Source organism: Vulpes lagopus, chromosome 20, assembly GCF_018345385.1.
Source record: "Vulpes lagopus strain Blue_001 chromosome 20, ASM1834538v1, whole genome shotgun sequence".
Classification (NCBI taxonomy): Eukaryota; Metazoa; Chordata; class Mammalia; order Carnivora; family Canidae; genus Vulpes; species Vulpes lagopus.
Genome location: NC_054843.1, coordinates 3312073 through 3330539, shown reverse-complemented (window position 1 = coordinate 3330539; position 18467 = coordinate 3312073). Strand labels below are relative to the sequence as shown.

The 18467-nt window shown below is 57.6% G+C and overlaps 1 protein-coding gene across 3 annotated transcripts in view; it reads left to right on the top strand.

The window, feature by feature from the left end:
- The window catches only part of ABCG1 (ATP binding cassette subfamily G member 1), a 75440-nt gene that overhangs the window by 47255 nt on the left and 9718 nt on the right, over positions 1 to 18467 (top strand). For 2 of the 3 annotated variants that reach the window (XM_041735230.1, XM_041735228.1), the window contains exons 3-13: positions 2126 to 2243; positions 3225 to 3357; positions 6375 to 6425; positions 10916 to 11061; positions 11336 to 11459; positions 12465 to 12579; positions 15199 to 15383; positions 15523 to 15624; positions 16542 to 16710; positions 17497 to 17597; positions 17694 to 17852. In XM_041735230.1, coding sequence (XP_041591164.1) covers positions 2126 to 2243; positions 3225 to 3357; positions 6375 to 6425; positions 10916 to 11061; positions 11336 to 11459; positions 12465 to 12579; positions 15199 to 15383; positions 15523 to 15624; positions 16542 to 16710; positions 17497 to 17597; positions 17694 to 17852 — 1403 coding nt within the window. The remainder of the gene's footprint in view (positions 1 to 2125; positions 2244 to 3224; positions 3358 to 6374; positions 6426 to 10915; positions 11062 to 11335; positions 11460 to 12464; positions 12580 to 15198; positions 15384 to 15522; positions 15625 to 16541; positions 16711 to 17496; positions 17598 to 17693; positions 17853 to 18467) is intronic. The other variant, XM_041735231.1, reaches the window with a different exon arrangement.

Genomic DNA, 18467 nt, shown 5'->3' with positions numbered 1-18467 from the left:
AAAACAGGCCTCTGATATTAGAAGGCACAGCCCCGAGCCGGGTCTTGGGCCTTCTCTGTCCGCTGCCCGACCCCACACAGGCCCCGCATGGGAGGTCCCCCCTCCCCGCCCTGGCCAGCCCACCGCGTGCCACCTGTCCTTTCAGGTTATGCTGGGAGCCCGCGTCCCTCCCTGGGACACGAGTCTTGAGCCTCACAAGCCTCGCCGGACCTCATGGTGCTTCCGTGCGGCCAGCACGGGGGTTCATGGGCAGATGCACAGTCCTGGCTGCTGGCTCTACAGCCCCCGGGGGCCTACCATCCCCCTTGAAAGGGCTCGATGCCCCCACCACTCCCAGATGCCTGATGCACACCCTGGTGTGCTGGCCCTGGGCATCGCAGCCTGTGTGAGGAGCCGTGTGCACCCCAACACCAGGGGACAGCCCAGGTGCTGTCAGGGGATGCCCCGAGGCGCTGCCCAGAGAGGAAACAGCCTCTCAGAACCCGGGGGTGCAGGGCCACCCCAGGCCAGCGGACTACCCTCGGCCTCCAGGTGGCCAGTGGTCATCTTGTGGTCATCCCAGGGACCCACCCACGTCCTCAGGCAGTTCCTGGTTCTCAGGAGAACAGCCTGAGGGAGGGTTTGCTCAGGAGCAACCCCGGATCCTGACCTGAGCCTCCAGGAGGCCAGGAGCAAACGGATGCCCGCCCAGCGTTAGCGCTCCCTCGGTGATGTCATGCGGGTCCCGAGGGCCCTGACGACGGCCCTCGCGCCGGGAGCTTGAGCTTGCAAAGAAGCCCCTGCCATTCCCTAACTTGCCCATGTGTCTGTCCCCCACGGGGCAGACCCAGATGCTGTCGTTTAGGGTCCCAACCCCCCATGCACTGGTCTCCCTGGGCTCTGGTGCATGTTTGCTGACCTAAGTCACCCTCGTCCCAGGGGTAGGAACGTGAGCTCCTCCCCCAGACCTCGTGCGTGCTTTGCTCCTCTGCCCCTTCCCACCCGGTGACAGTCAGCCCTCCCCAGGCGACGGCTGCGCTCCGCTCTCCATAATGAGGCAGATCGCAGGGCCACAGGCTTCCTGCCTTTTGCTTCCGCTGCTCTCTGTCTGATGAAATGCATCCTCAGGGACTCCCTGTCCCAATCGAGGTGGCGCCTGGTGACAGGTGGGGCGTGGAGGCGGCCCATCTGTGAGAGACGCATCGACGGCCCGGCAAGAACGCCCCAGGGCCCTGCAGGTTTGGGGGTGCCGGGAGCATGCAGCCAGCCCCCCGGGGAGGAAGGCCAGAGCCAGGGGTCCGCAGAGTGCCTCTCGGGCCCCTCTAACCACTGGCTGCGGGAGGTAAGAAGCTTCATTTGCGTGGTTGTGATCGTTGAAGGGTCTGCTCTGAGGATGTTTCTCAGGAAGGGAGAAAATGTGTGCAGATGGGGCGTCTTCCCCTGGGAGTCCGGTCGCTTCTATTCCGTCGTTCGCAGCACGTGGAACGGTCCACCTGAAAGACGAACGTGGCTCTGCGCGCCACGGGGGGTGTTTTCCTTTCATGAAACTCCCGGATGGAGACTTGGCAGGAACTCCGAAGCGACCTGGTGTGGCTGCAAAATGATAAACTCCTCATTATTAATTAATTAATGCTGTTTTACTTAATGACAAGATAATGATTTCTGAATACATTTTACGTGTATTTAGATGTATTTACGTTATAAGTAAGTGAAATGATAATCATGCAATTAAGGAAGACATTTGCTTCACCGTCAGCGTGGCCAGTGGGTGGCCGCGGGTTAAGATCTGTTCACACTGGTTGTGGGGTCCTAGCGGCCCCCCCCTCCACTTCCAGACACCTGGTTCCTCATCCCACGATGAGGGGGATTCCTTGTAGGCCAGAAAACGTGCGTGCAAGCGCCTTGTGCACCCTGCAGAGGCACACGCGTGCTGGTGCTGCTGATGGAACCTGGGAGATGCAGTCGAGGCAGGACGCGAAGACACGTGGGGGGGCCGACGTTCTCACCCAGAGCTCAGCATTTTATGCCCCACATGAGAAGTTTTGGCTGTTGGTTGTATCATCAAGGGTGGGTTTGCCCCTACGGTGTGCGGCCCAGCCCACGGAGCATGCAAAGGCCGGGAATGAACGTGATGTGCTTTCTGCAGGATACAAGACCCTCCTGAAAGGGATTTCCGGGAAGTTCAACAGCGGGGAGCTGGTGGCCATCATGGGGCCGTCCGGGGCTGGGAAGTCCACGCTCATGAACATCCTGGCTGGATACAGGTGAGTACACCTGCCGCGGAGAATGGGGTTCTTGCCCCATTGTTGGCCTGGGGCACCATTCAGAAAAAGTGAGGCCACCTCCCTCTGTCCTGTCACTTCTGAAGGTTCCATACAGACACTGGTGAGGCCTTCAGGGTTGAGCAGTAAGAGGCTTAGGATGGAGGCTCCAGGTGGCTCAGTCAGTTGAGAACCCAACTCTTGGCTTCGGTTCAGATCATGATCTCAGGGTCCTGAGATCGAGCGTGTCAGGTTCTCTGCTCTGCGGGGAGTTTGGAGGTTCTCTCTCTCTCCCTCTAGCCATCCTCCCCACTCCTGCTCTCTCTCTCAAAAAAACCCCAAAAGATTAAAAAAAAAAAATGAAAAAAAAAAAAAATGAAGACCAGCATCAGGTGGGGCCTAGGGCTCACGGGCTCCAGCCTGGGCCTGTGTTAGCCCTTGATGTCCTGCCTGGGGCAGCCTGGGGCTGCCGACCGCTGCCTGCAGGTGCCCGGGCCCCACACCTGGGCCCCACGGCAGCCGGGGGATCCCAGCCCATCCCCAGGAGGAAAGAGCCCAAGGTTGCAGCACTGGCCGGGATGAAGTGGGAAACCAGCTGTTAGTTCACTGGTCTCCACAGCCCCTTGGTGTTTCTGCACTCCGTGACGTCCAGGAGGCAGGTCCTTAGGGGGACACCCCGGGCTGGAGGCAGGTCCTTAGGGGGACACCCCGGGCTGAGTGACGCGCTGCCAGGTGGGAACACCCACGCATATCTTCGCTTACTAGCACTTGTTCCTTACTGGTTCCATCCTGAGCACGCTCTCCACACAGCTCCTTTCTGGGAGCCCCGGTGCTGTTCTGGGTCCCCATCCCTTCCTGTCCCTTGACGTCCCTGCCATAATCGATAATCGATAATGGGTTCATCTGGGAAGATGCTGGGAGGGGCCTCCTCCCTCCCCGAGGCCCCGGAGGAGGCACTGACCATGCGCTCTCTTGGCTTTGCAGGGAGACCGGCATGAAGGGGGCCGTGCTCATCAACGGCCTTCCCCGGGACCTGCGCTGCTTCCGGAAAGTGTCCTGTTACATCATGCAGGACGACATGCTGCTGCCGCACCTCACGGTGCAGGAGGCCATGATGGTGAGCCTCCCGCTGGCCCGTGCCCGCCCCGGGCAGGCCTCCCTTCCGCCCGCATGCGACCGACCAGTGCCCGGCGTGGGGCTGGGGGCGCTGCGGGTCACCCGAGCACAGTCAGGTGGGGCTCCGACGCCAGGCACGCTGTTAGGACAGCGTCATCGACAACAAACTCCCAAGACCCTGAGTTCTCATAGACTCTGGATGGCAAAATCGTGGTCAAGTGTGTGAGACCTTGTGTGGGCGACTCCTTCGAGGTGGCCGCAGCCCTTCTGCTGTGGGCCATCAGCTGTCCTCGCTTATTTGTGGCTTTGGGCCTGAGTGAAGACAGGACCACACTAGCATCCTGACTGACAGCTTAGACAGGACCACAAGAGCCTCCTGTCTAGCAGCCTCTGCAAGAGTGACATTTGCAAAACATCCTGAAACGACACAATTAACCGTAAAACATTGGCCCCTGTCACGAGTTGGGGCAGCTAGTCTCCAGCCGTTAGCCTAACACACCAGCAACACGTGAACCATAACCCACCAGGTAGACAGGTGTGTGACCGAAGTCCCGATCGGCGCACCTCAGCGGCCAACCCACAGGGGCCACATTCAGAGAGTTCCCCGAAAGAGCTCGTAAAAACCCCTAGATTTAAACGCCAAAACAGCCACCCTCCTGGGCCCCTCCCTCTCTGGGAACTTTGTTCTATCACCCAATAAACCTCACTTTGCTGCCCACCACCCTTCGTCTGGCGCCTGGGTTAGGGCCCCGAGGGTCTGGTCTTCGGCACCCCCTGCCGGCTGGGGTCGGTGGGGAGTGGAACCAGCATTGGCTGCACACCCTGCATCCCGGGCCCGGTATGCACAAAGGCCCACGCAGTCACCAAATATGCAAAGCACAGGGGAAAGGGCACCTCCCAGGGTTAGGCAGTGAGCCCCGGGCGCCTGCACGACGGGGTCTGGAGCAGCCCACACGTTTTTGTGCTTGGGGCTGCTTGCTTCTCTGCCCTCCCCTGGCCCGCTGCAGAAGACGGCGCCCGGCCTCCAGGCCCCCGGGGGCACACCGGGGAGCGTTCTCAGCTGCTCCCTCTGGTCGATGAGCGGGTGTTTGCCTTGGTTTTCCTGCCAAGCGAGGTCTTGCCCTGTGCTTCCGACTCGGAGGGGGCAAAGCTTCCTCTCTGCGGGCCTGGAGATGGAGAGTAGCTGCCTGGCGTTTCATCTGAAGGCCAACCCCAAGGGGTTCTTATCTGGGCAAAGGGAAGCAGCGTAAGATGTCGGATATGCCATCTGCCCCCTTGACCTGCTCCGCGGGGTGTCCTCATTCACGTCCTCCCTGGTACCGAGTGTCCTGTACGGGGAGAGCTCTCCGCCGGGCCTGGCACCTGCACTCGGAGCCCCTGGGAGCTTATCCTGCCTCCCAACAGCCATTCTGACGGGGGCACCGGGAGCTTAGGAGGAGTTGCCAATAGAACAGCAAATTTAGAAAATTCGAGCTTGGTGAATTCTTCAGTTGCTACTTCTCCTTCCTCTTGGGTGACCAGAGTTCAGCTTCTGGGCCGCTTGTTGAACTACTCATCGGGTTCCTTGACCGATGACTTCCAGCCCCATCACTGCTTTCTTGTGCAGACAAGACCAGTGACTGTCCCCAACCTGTCACCAGGCTCCGCTGTCAAATTCCTTTTCAGAGTGAAATTAAATTAGATTCTGACTTTGAGAATTTTTACGAAACCCTTGAAAATCATCCCTCACTTGAGGAAGTCATTTTTTTGTTTGTTTGCTTTTTTGTTTTTTACTTCTGAAGGTCCTGCCACAGGCGTAGGGATGACACTGGGCACCTGCCCCCGACCCCAGTCCCGTGTCAGGATGGCTGTGCTTTTCCACGTGCTGCCTCTGATCCTCATGACCACAAGGTGGATGGTCAAGTGACCTTGGGTGTTGCCCCGAGAGCCACCCAGGCCGGGCCTCTTCCCCAGCTCACCAGCTGGGGAAGTGTGCCCATGAGGAAACAGAGTCTCCATGTGCGCCAAGGTCACCCACACAACCGGACAGGGCAGGACCAGGGCTGATGCTGCCACAGGGTTTGGGGCCCTTTACTGCCTGGGTTCTTGGTCGTGCCATATTGAAGAATGAGGACGTAGACCAGATGAAGGGTGGTGGGCAGCAAAGTGAGGTTTATTGGGTGATAGGACAAAGTTCCCAGAGAGGGAGGGGCCCAGGAGGGTGGCTGTTTTGGCATTTAAATCTAGGGGTTTTTACGAGCTCTTTCGGGGAACTCTCTGAAGCATCCTGAGTGTGGCCCCTGTGGGTTGGCCGCTGAGGTGCGCCGATCGGGACTTCGGTCACACACCTGTCTACCTGGTGGGTTATGGTTCACGTGTTGCTGGTGTGTTAGGCTAACGGCTGGAGACTAGCTGCCCCAACTCGTGACAGGGGCCAATGTTTTACGGTTAATTGTGTCGTTTTAGGATGTTTTGCAAATGTCACTCTTGCAGAGGCTGCTAGACAGGAGGCTCTTGTGGTCCTGTCTAAGCTGTCAATCAGGATGCTAGTGTGGTCCTGTCTTCACTGCCCTGCTCCCTGTTTCCCTGTGGGGGACTCTGTCCCTGACCACCTAAGCGTCTGGTTAGCCGGTAACAGTACTGAGTGCTGACGGCTCCTCAGGATCTCACCCAAAACAAAACAGCAACAAAGCTGGAATCCTTATATTTAGCACTGGCCTATTTGTGTGGTGTAAACCCTCCACTGCGGAGCATTTTAATCTGTCGGTGGTTTGACAGATGGCCCGTGAGCTTCCTAGACATACAACAGGGACCTTCAGGCCCCTGAGCCCGGAGCCCCTTGGCCTGTCAGTTGCCCACACCTCCCGTCTGTGGCGGGCGCAGCAGGGGAGCCCTCGGAGATAACAGGAAGCTTCCCAGCTGTGCAGTGCTCTCCTGGGCCCTCCGTTTGTTAAACCAAGGGGGGTGGGCGCCAAGGGTTTCCGGGCTCCCCTCCGTGAGAGTGAGGCTTGCCATCTGTTCTGATTCCTCCCCCTGCAGGTATCTGCACATCTGAAGCTCCAAGAGAAGGATGAGGGCAGGAGGGAGATGGTAAGTGTGTGCCTGGGCCACAGACAGTCCAGAAAGTTCACGTAATCCATTTGGCAAACGTGTGGGGAGGGACTTCTTGGCACTGGTTCTGTTTGCTGGTTTGTCACCTAGTGTTGGGTGTGGGGACGGTGACATCTCGGTGTGTGCTCCGGCCTGGCAGCTGGGGGTCCAGGAGTGGCCTCCTTGCCACGAGACGTCCAGATCTCGGTGAGGCCACCAACCAGCAAGGACACGGCAGGAAAGCTTAGGTGGCCAGAGCACACCAGCCTCAACATTAGAGCAAGCGCCTGCCCCTTCTGGTGCTCAACATGCTTTATACTCCATTGCTTTTTTATAAAACACAACGAACATGGTTAGTCATTCGCTTAAAAATAACCAGCCTCCACCCACACGCACTCACAAGAAGAAATTAGGTTCTTACCCGTTATTAAGCGGCCTTAAAAAAAAAATCAAATAAACAAGTTTCAAGTTTCCAGGATGCCAGAGACCTTCTAATCCTCTTCATCCCCCTTTCACCGCTCCCCCAAAGCCCAGGGCCCAGGGAGGGTGCCAGGGAAGCAGTCCCTGGGAGCCCCTGGGAGCCGGGAAGCCCCACTCAGCAGGTGTGACCAGTTTATGTTTACACATCATCTGGGGGAAACTCAGCTTCCCTCCTCCGCTGCAGGGCTAGCCTGGCGCTGGTGGGGTTTCCATGGAAGAGTAAAATTGGGCGAAATCGCACTTATGCAATACTATCTTGTCTTCTTGGAAGACAATGGTCCAGCAGCGTAATGGGTAGGATCTGCAGGGCGAGCACTGGTGGTGCACCTTGGCTTCACATTTGCTGTAAACCAGAGTGATGCATCAGACACAGGAAGTTTTTTTTTTAAAAAAAGACTTTATTTATTCATGAGAGATGCAGAGAGAGAGGCAGAGGCACAGGGAGAGGGAGAAGCAGGCTCCATGCAGGGAGCCCAATGCGGGACTCGATCCCAGGACCCTAGGATCACGCCCTAAGCCAAAGGCAGACGCTCACCACTGAGCCACCCGGGCGTCCCGGGAAATATTTTAACAGCAATTCTATTTACCGTGCCTGTTCCTTTTGGGTGGTGCATAGTAGTTAACGTTACATAAATGTGTCATGAAAACAATGCCGGGCATCACTGGGGCTCATCCTCTCCGCCCCCCACCTCACCCCATGGCCCCCGGCCCAGCCTGCACCCTTTGGAACCCTCAGGATCAGCCCGGGAGCCCAGAGTCAGCCTCCCATGCAGGCGGGAGAAGGACACACGACCCCTGAGCTGTTGGGGGTGCTTCCTGGGGAGCTTTTATTCTGACTCCAGAGGAACGAAATGATTGCTAGAACCCAGAATGTAGACGTGCAAATGTGGGGGTCATGCATGCTGAGTCCCTTTTGGAAGGTGGGAGGGGGCTGTGACGTTGGTGCAGGTCAAGTGGGGAAAGCCTGCAGGACCCTAGTCCCTCCCAAGCAGCCACCTTGACCCGGGGTGGTAGGGCTGGGGTGGGGGTGGGGTTGGGAGGAAGCAGCCACAACAGCAACGGGAACACCCCTCGTAGCAATGGGGGCTGAGTTAGGGTCCCACTCCCAGCTGCACAATTCGGTGCTGAGTGCACGAGGCAGGCCAAGGGTCTTGCTGACACAGAGAAGCGGAGCGAGGTCCACAGGGGAACCCCACCAGGCCTGGCCCCTGGGACCCGCTGGGTAACCTCGGGCCGCTGTCCGCAGCGCTCTGGACCTCCGGCCATAGCAAGGGCTGAGAGGCCAGGCTGCACCTGCCTTCCGGGGCGCAGTGAAGCTTAGATAATGACCCCGCAGAACAGACATGGGGTGATTTTCCTGCAGCGTGACCCGCGTGGACCGTCCTTTCCACGTGGAAGGGGAACACAGACGTAGCTCTCACTGAAGGGCTCGGAGGGCAACAGGTGCTGTAGTGACAGACACAGGCAGCCAGGCCTTTCATCCCCTGCGCCAGCTTTGCCTGTTACATCATGGGGCCCCCGTCGCCGCTCAGGGTCTTGGGGGAGCCCCACGGCGGCCCACTCCTCCTGCTATAGCAGAAGGGATGGGGCAAGGCGGCCTTCTCGGTAGGGCGAGGAGGCGTCTCCCGGCCAGCCATGCCTGTGTGCACGTCCTCCGTATGCCTGGCCTAAGTCAAGGACGTGAGGACAGCCGCATGCCGATCTCAGCTGGCTCTACAGGAGCAACGACGTCAAGTCAGCGAGGGCTTCACTGCCGTCTGTGTGGCCGAGTCCTCCCGAAGGAGCCGGAGCCTTGCCTCCCTCTTCAGATTCGTCCCCTGCTGGGTGGAGAAGGCGGTGAGCCCTCCCTGTGGGGCTTAGTGCTGGTCTTGGGTCCTGCGCACGCTGTCCGGAAGCCCCCATTCCGGTCCTCAGCCAAGCGTAGGTCCTGCCTCCCCCAAGAAAGCATCCGCAGGATTGAGCGGTTATTTCAAGGATGAAACAGCGGCCGAGTGCCTGCCCTGACTCATTTCCCTCCAACCCAGGCTGCGGTTGTTTGTGTCTCATGGAAACAATAGAATGGAATGTTCTAGTAGGTAATGGAATGTGGTCCACAGCCTGCCTCGGTTCCCAGAAAAGCGGCCTCCACCCTTGAGGGTCCCCAGCAAGGGGCTTGCTTAGGAGCGACATCTCCCAGGGCTGGGACGTTGTTCTTTCTGACTAGTTTTAAAACAGAACCAACCTGCGGAGCATCACTCTTGAGAGAACATTGGAGAAATGGGCTGGACGGGGCAGCAGAAGGGCTGGTGCCGACATTTGCCTCCACCTCCTGCATCCTGTCCATGGGGGCCGAGGGCATGTGGGGTGGGGCACCCCCAGCCACAAAGAGGGGCCCTGCGAGGACAGATGGTGGAGAGGAGCGGGCATGTGCTGTGCTGAGCCACGGGGGGCCCCAAAGGCAAGCCTGAAGTGAGCGGAGCAACCCCTCATTCTGCAAGTTCGGCCTGTGGTTCCAGAAGAACCTGGGATTCGGCCTGTGGTTCCGCGCAAGCTTGGTGGTTCTGGGAAGACCAACAGATGCTGTCAGCAGGGGAGGGAAGGTGTGCCAAGAGCCCTCCGCACCTGCCCCGCCTTGATGGCCCTTCCCGGGCAACCTCTCTGACCTTCTTTCCCGGTTGGGATCCCTCAAATGCAGTGCATTCTAGAAGGGCAGGGCGTTGGGTTTACAGATCAATAAGAAAGATGCCTAGTGGATTCGGACCTGGGTCCATCTGACCCGACTCCTGGCCTGCGGAGTAGTGTCCTGGCTCATCCTGTCACCGGGGCTGCATTTTGTCCCGACCATACGTCAGTAACTCAAGAGCTGGAGTGGAAATTTTCTTCCCTGTGAGCTCCTTCTCCTCTTGGATGACCTCATCTCCCCAGAGAAGCCACTGGCCTGGGGTCCGCCACCAGAGGCCGAGATGGGGACTGGGCACGTTCTCGTGGGACCTCCAGGAGGGCCGGCCCTGGGAGGTGAGCCTGGGGTGGAGGCAGGGCGGGTGGCCACCCACCCCCAGCGCCCCGAGGGCTGCCTCCAGGAAGACACCTGACCGCTGCGCTCCAGTCTGCTGACTTTCTGCTCCCCGAGTCGATACGAGGCCGATAATCTGGAGCGGACACGGAAGCTTAGTCACAGCGGACTGTTTGTATCCCGGTGCCCGGGGTGGGGACAGGCATCGGCAGGGCCTGTGCAGGCAGTGACTGCTTCAAGCCCTTTCCTGGCCTTGCTGCCACCTCAGAGACCTGGCTCTGCCATGACAGGTGCCAACGGGGCGGCTTTCCTTCTTCCCGAGAGGCCTGTGTGGTGTGTGTGTGCAGGAGCTCCCGGGCCCTCAGTAGCTGCATGGATCACACTGCTGCCTCCGTGCCAAGCGCTGCGCTGGCTGTTTTCACTGCGTCTCCCATTGCACCACCACGATGGCCCTCCCCTTTGTGCTGCCAGAAGCCTGATGGCTCAGTGGTTGAGCGTCTTCCTCCGGCTCAGGTGTGACCCCGAGGTCCTGGGATCGAGTCCTGCGCCGGGCTCCCCACAGGGAGCCTGCTTCTCCCACTGCCTGTTGTCTCTGCCTCTCTCCGTGTGTCTCTCATGAATAAATAAAATCTTAAAAAAAAAAAAGAAGATGCTTGATCATCCTGTCTGTGTGTCTGTCAATCCCGCCACTCTACACTTGGCGATCGAGCGCCTTCCGAGAACCCTGGCCTTGAGCGGGGCTTACAAGGGAGGAAGCCTGGAGCGTCACCAGCAGCAGGCTGACCTGGGACTCCAGCGCCCCTTCCCAGCCCCCGGGGCCCAAACCAGGACCTCGGACTTGGAAAGACACCTGCCCACTTGGCAGCGGGCAGCCTGCGAAGGGCCCTGATATGCAATCCCATCCACGTGTGTCCACGAGCAGGTTGGGGGCGGCGGCAGGTGTTTCCGCGTGAGCCTGGAGGTGGTGAGGTGTGGCAGGCAGTCCCTGACGGCCACTCTGGCTCTGCTGCTCCTGCAGGTCAAGGAGATCCTGACGGCTCTGGGCTTGTTGTCTTGCGCCAACACGCGGACCGGAAGCCTCTCTGGCGGCCAGCGGAAGCGCCTGGCCATCGCCCTGGAGCTGGTGAACAACCCTCCCGTCATGTTCTTCGATGAGCCCACCAGGTACTCAAGGGCAGTGGAGGGAAGAGCCCTGCGCTCTCCGCCAGGGTTCTTATAGGGGCCCCTTGAGTCGCCCCAGGAGGGGGAGGCACAAGCTCTGCCTGCCCCTTTTTGTCCTATCCCTTGTCCCACCTGACTCCCCTCCCTCTCTCCCTGTCTGACTCTAGAAGACAAGACGGCTCAGGCTGCAGGATAGACCTCCTCCCTGTGCTTTGAATGTGGGCTAAAGTTTGGGGGGGGGTCCCACAGGCGTCTCACGGTGCCCCTTGCCTTGCAGTGGCCTGGACAGCGCGTCCTGCTTCCAGGTTGTCTCCCTGATGAAAGGACTGGCTCAAGGAGGGAGGTCCATCATCTGCACCATCCACCAGCCCAGCGCCAAGCTCTTCGAACTCTTTGACCAGGTACGTGTGGTGACAGCCCAAGTGACACCAAATCCCAGGGACTCACAGCTTCTTGTAAGTTCCCAGGGGTGTCTTCATTTCTGAGTGGCCTTAAATATTATGTTTCAGAAGACTTTAGAGTCATAAGCAGCTAAGGCGGCAGGGCGGTAGTGGGTAGAAAGAGCTGGCCAGTGTTCTCCCTCTGGGGCTGGTATCCGGCCACAGGGTCAGACATTGCTAAAGCTTCATTTTCCCTGCCCTTGTAACAATGGGGGACACCTGTTTTACAGAATTAAATGATAGATTATCCTATGTGTGCAACATCATTTCTTTTATTATAAATCTTAGGTTTTGATATTGTAAGCAAAACACACACACACACACACACAGGCCCAGGGATGAAATGTGTATAGTTTCAAAATCTTTCCTAGCAGGTGGTTAGTGTGAGGGGGAAGAAAAGCAATATAATAAAGCAATGCCTGTCCATTTGATATCTTCCCTGACTTAAAGTTCCCGTTGAACTTTCACATTTTGGGGACGTAATGGAAAGCTCTCCTGAAAGTGAGAGAAATTGGCTGATGGATGAGTGGGTGGGTGAGTGGGTAGATAAGTAGATGGATGTAGGATGGGTAGATGGATAGTTGAGTGGGTGGTAGATGAATGGGTAGATAAGTAGGTGGGTGGATGGATGAATGGGTGGATGGATGGATGGATGGATGGGTGGATGGAAGGCTGAATGGGTAAACGGGTGGGTGGGTGGATGGATGGATGGAAGCTGGAATGGGTGATGGATGGATGGGTAGATGGATAGATTAATGAGTAGATAGGTAGTTGGATAGAAGGTTGAATGGGTAGTGGATGGGTGGATAAGTGAGAGGGTGGATGGATGGGTGGGTGGAAAGATGGTGGATGGATGGATGGATGGAGGTTGAATGGGCAGTGGATCGAGGGGTATATGGATTGACGGCTCCTGTTGCTGTACAAGGTGGGACAAGGTCGATGTTCTCCCTCTCTCTTTTTTTCCAGCTTTATGTCCTTAGTCAAGGACAATGTGTGTACCGGGGAAAAGTCTCAAATCTTGTACCGTACTTGAGGGATTTAGGTCTGAACTGCCCAACCTATCACAACCCAGCTGATTTTGGTAAGTAGAGCCTTGACCAGCTGGAGGGGAAAGAAGGGAGCTCTGTCCACACTCAGTGGGTTTCTACTTTTACCTGAAGCCCCCAAATCAGAAATTCCTTTCATATTCCACACATGGTTCGACCGCTGTCCTGTGGTGGAGCTTTTAAGAACAGTGAAGAGGTTTTCCTTCCTCCAGAGAAGATATCTGGGAACTAGAACAAGGATGCTCTTGTTAGGAGCTGGTTTTCCTAATGCTGTGCTGTGTTAGGTTTCTGATTTAAACGAAGTTATTTCTGAAAATAAATAACATTTAAAAATTTAAAAAACGACCCTTTTACATTGATTCACCAAGTTGTTAAAATGCTGATTTAGATTTCTACCAAACATAACAAAAAGGTGATGCTCAGAGTCCAGAGACCAAGAGACCAATCTGATGGTCCGAGTTCCTTCTCCTGAGCTTGGTCCCGAGCTTGGCAGCCAAGTGTGCCGTGTCTCGGGCCTTGAGATGTAGGAGCCTGCACGCTGGCGTTGCTTCCAGGTGCCTCCCCTGGCTTCTCCTCTCAGCCATGCGCTCCAGGGCCATGACGCCCCTGCCGGTCATCACATTTCCCCTACTGGGTCTCTGGGCCCAGCACCCTTCCTGCACACCATACCCCACACGTCTGTCAGCAAACCCCACAGCCTCTCCAGGCCACATCTCCAAAACCAATTCTTCCCCCACCATCCCACCCTGCAAGCCACAGAGCCTGGCATCCCTCTTGCCTTCCTTTTCTCCCGAGACTCATATTTACTAGACCGCCAAGTGCTTGACACCCCCTACTCAGTCCCGTTCCCCCACCTTGGTCCCTGTGTTGGGGTCTAGTCTTTGCAGGTATATCCTGCCCATGGCTTTTGCAAGGAAGCCCCACAGACTGGGTGGCCTGAAAAGCAGAAACTCATCCTCTTGCAGTTCTGGGCTGAAAGTCAAGGTGTGGGCAGGGCTATGCTGGCTCAGAAGGCTCAAAGGAGAGTCCTCCTGCCTCTTGCAGCTCCTGCAGGCCCCAGCGTTCCTGGGCTTGTGGTTGGGTCACTCCATACTCTGCTTTTGTCCTCATATGGCTTTTTTCTTTGTGTCTCTGGGTGTCCTCTCCTACTCTTATAAGGACACCAGTCATGAGACTCAGGGCTCACCCTAAATCCAGGATGATTTCATCTCAAGATCCATAACCAATTACATCTGCAAAGAGCACTTTCCAAATAAAGCCACATTCTGAGGTTCCAGGTGAATGTGAATTTGGTGTGTGAGGAAGGATGTTCTCAACCTGGTGACCCTCCTTCTCTGTCCCAGCTGTCAGCCTTTCCCATCCAGATGTTTTCCCCCACAGCACTGCTAGGATTCCATATCTCTACAACGTCATCCCCCAAATTGTGTTCCATGAGACATGGTTCCCAGGCCAAGCTTCTGTCTTCTGAGAAGTGGGCTGTGATGGAAGGGGCTGAGGGGCAGGGGAGCTTCACCTGAATGGAGGCTTCAGTGTGTTGTGAAGGTAGTGGCCGGTGCCCATGACCATCACACCCCTGTTCCCCGAGAGAGAAGGCAGGTGGGGACAGGGGCCACGGAGCAGGGGCAGAGTGGGGAGGTCCAGCATCTGCAAAGAGGAGAGAACCTAGGGGGTAGGAAATTGGGCACATGGGACTGTGGGAAAGGTCTCGGGAAGGTGAGAGCGTTCTCTTCTGGCAGCTTCTCTTCCCTCTGCGTCACCAGAGAGAGGATGGAAGGAGGGGAGAGTGGCAATCTGGAGCATGGCGAGTGTGAGTGGCGACGTGAGCCGGCCGTGCTGGGTTCATGTGGCGTCACTGATGATGACATTCTCTTGTGGCAACATGTCCTGGTTTATGATAGGATCTAAGAGGGCTTGGCTGCCTTGGTTCAGGCTCAGGGAAGGCAGATAGCTGGTGTGGCCAGAGGACTGGGGGCCAAAAGATGAAGGCCGGGGACTTTGGGCTTCCTCAAGGACGTCAGTGAGGGAAGGGGCCATGGGAAGGCAGCATGGGAGACCGCAGGTCACGAGTGGGAAGGAGCAGCCCTCGTGTGGGGTGTGGAACCAGGGGCCACAGAGAGGCCGTGGGAGTGAGGGGCAGGGGCAGTGGAGGACACAGTCCTCGGGGACCAGGAGGGGGCCGAGGGGCCCAAGCAGGCTGGTGGGCCTGAAGGGCTGTCCGTGGTGCTGAAGGACGGTCACTGCTCCCGTCCCTCCCACCTGAGCCCTGTAGTGACACGCAAGCCCCCTTCCACGCATCTCCTGGCTCCAGTCCCGGGGCTTGAATGCCTGAGGCAGGCACCCAAGAAACATCAGTGGGTGAATAAGTTAGTAGACGCATGAGCTGGTTACCTCTCGGGCTCCCTGGCGTCTCCGTCTGAATTTGCATTTCTAGGATCCTGATGTGATAAATGCCCTCCCTGGGGGCCCTAGAGCTGAAGAAATATTGGTGGTGGAATGATCTTATCCTATCATGCGACATCCCCATAACCCGCTAAAAGTACTCCCGCGAGGCTCGAGGCTGTGTTGTCGCCAAATGAACAAGGCCCGGGTTCACGTTAGCAACACAGGGGGCTCCTCCCTGGAGCCCGGGGCTCACCCGTCTGTGTCTCCCGCAGTCATGGAGGTCGCATCCGGCGAATACGGCGACCAGAACAGCCGCCTGGTGAGAGCCGTCCGGGAGGGCATGTGTGACTCTGAGCACAGGAGAGAGCCTGGGGGGGATGCCGAGGTGAACCCTTTTCTTTGGCACCGGCCCTCTGAAGAGGTAAAGCAGACAAAACGATTGCAGGGGTTGAGAAAGGTAATGCAAACCCCCGGCCCCCCGCGGGACAGCTGCATGCTGCATCTTGCACCCTGCTGCATGGGGGCTTTCTCTTAGCCAAGGGGAGATGCGGCCAGGGCTGGCGGCTCACCTCGCCCCTTCCCGTGTGCGCCCGCAGGACTCCACCTCCATGGAGGGCTGCCACAGCTTCTCGGCCAGCTGCCTCACCCAGTTCTGCATCCTCTTCAAAAGGACTTTCCTCAGTATCATGAGGGATTCGGTAAGGCTGTTTGCAAGCACTTTTTCATGGCAAAGGAAGCTGTGGGATCACTTTCTGGTTTACTCATCCCGACGGAACTTTCAGGCTGTTTTCCCTGCATTTGCATCGGTCAGCCTTCCGTCCTCGATGCTGCTCAACAAACACTCCCCAGGCGCCGGTGGCTATGACAGTAAATACATACGTTGCACTGGTGCTGTGTGTTGGCAGCTGTGGCTTGTGGCCCTGCCCCACACGTCTCATCCTGGGACCCAGCATGGAGACACAGCTCCTTTCCTGGAACATGGCAGGGGCCAGCCTGTAAAACCTCCTGCTGGAGGCGGCAAACGTCTCCTGTGCTTGCATTCCTCTGGCCAAGCCCAAGTGGGAGTGTGCTCGTCACTCCGGGAGGCTCTGAGGGCCCAGGGGCCCAGAGCGTGGTCGAGCAGGAGGTGGCCAGTGACCAGGAGCTGTGATCACATCCACCCGTCACAGCGGACAACCTGGCAGGCTACCTGCCAGGAAGGGCTGAGTGTGCCCAGTGGGGCCTCTGGGACCTACTTTGAAAGTTGGAGGGCTTGAGGCTGGCTGGGCCAGAGCCATCCGAGGAGGGGCCAGGATGTATCCATCCCCCCGCCCCCCCAGCACTGTTTCACCTGCTCCCTCCCCTGAAGGCAGACTGCCCGTCGTGCCATTTGTGAAGGGGATTGAACAGAGGATGCCAATTGCTTCTGTTTGAACAGCAGTAAACTGCTGTGTGCATGTGTGCGTGTGTGTGTGTGTGTGTGCATGTGTGTGTGTGTGAGAGAGAGAGAGTTGGCTTAGGGTTGGGGTTTATTCTTCGGGAGGAGAAATCGGGGACCGATGCCTCGGAAGGCCTCGGCCCCGCAGTCTTTGCCCGACCCCAACGCACATCAGCGAGAACCTGTGTGTGCCCCCAGGTCCTGACGCACCTGCGGATCACGTCTCACATTGGCATCGGCCTCCTCATCGGCCTGCTGTACCTGGGGATTGGGAACGAGGCCAAGAAGGTCTTGAGTAACTCCGGCTTCCTCTTCTTCTCCATGCTCTTCCTCATGTTTGCGGCCCTCATGCCCACCGTTCTCACGTGTGAGTGCCTGGCCCTGCACACCCTCCCACCAACGGGGCACTGAGGTCCTGGCTCAGCCAATAGATGAGCTTTCTGACACATAACGTCTTGGTTTCTCGAAACATCATTTTCTTTGTGGACAGGTACTGTCATGTTTTCTCTTAGATGAGAAAATGCATCCCATGTCTAAGCTAAAGGAATTAATCACTAACGGAAGACCTGCGAGCATTGCGGAAGGCCGAAGGTTTTCTAATCAGAAATCCCTCGCGTCTTGTTGTTTAAATGTCACCTCATTGGCTTAGTAAGCCAGCCTGCCGTGGCCGAATTTGCGAGTGGATAAAGCTGTTTCTAGATGGATGTCCATGGGGTTCCAGATTGTTTGCAGAGCACTCTGCCCTTGCTCACTTCCGGCTGACAGTGAACTCCAGCATTAAACTCCCCCGGTGCTGCCACCCTAAATGGCCCTGAATTCTCAGGACCGGCTTGGGGGCTCTTGCCCATGGAAGGAATCACACTGGTTAGTGTTGAGGTTGGCAGGAAATAGTTGTGCGAGTCGCTGAAACAATGCCCAGTACCCATGTCGGCGTTCTCCACTGATTTTCCGCTTGGCGACTCTTTGGGTCACAAGAATGGTCGGCGGTGTCACCCGGCTGGTAGATCATCTCCTGTGTTTTAGCTCAATCTCCCGAGTGCTGCACGCTCTGCAGGTCACACCGCGTTCTCAGCTCAGCCCGAGGTGTCCTGGGCAAATATCCGGCTCCCTGGGTGTGTCCGCCTGACCCCTTCTCCCTCTTTCTGTCTCCTAGTTCCCCTGGAGATGGGAGTATTTCTTCGGGAACACCTGAATTACTGGTACAGCCTGAAGGCCTACTACCTAGCCAAGACCATGGCCGACGTGCCCTTCCAGGTGTGTTAGCAAAGGGGCACGAATTCTCCACCGTTCCCCGTAGACGGGGTGGGAAACACGCATTTCCACGAGGGCTGACGGACCCTGTGTTTCCAGATCATGTTCCCCGTGGCCTACTGCAGCATCGTGTACTGGATGACGTCACAGCCGTCTGACGCCGTGAGGTTTGTCCTGTTCGCCGCGCTGGGCACCATGACGTCCCTGGTGGCGCAGTCCCTGGGGCTGCTGATCGGAGCTGCCTCCACGTCCCTGCAGGTACCAGCTGAGGACACAGCACGGGAGGGTGTCCTTCTCTACCCGAGGGTCGCCGGGGCCCCTCCTCCCTAAAACGCCTCCTCCTAGCTCTGCCCCGACTTCCCAGATTGGCTTCACCAGATCCATCCCCTGGGAAGGAATCGTGTTGTCGTGGCTAGTCGGGGTTGGTGCACTGACAGTGCCCGTGGGTGGCACCTCCTGCCCACCACATGCTTTCCCAGGGATTTCCACATCTTAATTCACTGACCCCCCAGGCACACCCACCAGCCCGGCGTGGTGCTATCCCCATTTCATAGTGGGGGAGACTGAGGCCCAGAGAGGCAGCATGACCTGGTCGGGATCATGCCACTGGCTGGGAGTCCAAGCTCTCGATGCCTATGTCTTGTTGCCTCTGGGGGATCCACTCCGCCATCCCTTGGCCCCCCAAATGCAGACCGTGCCCCTACGCTGCCCTGGGGCTTCACGTGTCCTGCCCCCAGCCTGCCAAACCTGTGTGCTTTTGCAGCTTCTGCACCTCGGGGTGCTTAGGTCAGTTCTGTCCTCCGAAAGCAAAGCCACAGAGCTGGTGTGCACCCCAGGCCTTCCAACACACACACCCCTCCCCAGCCGCTGGGT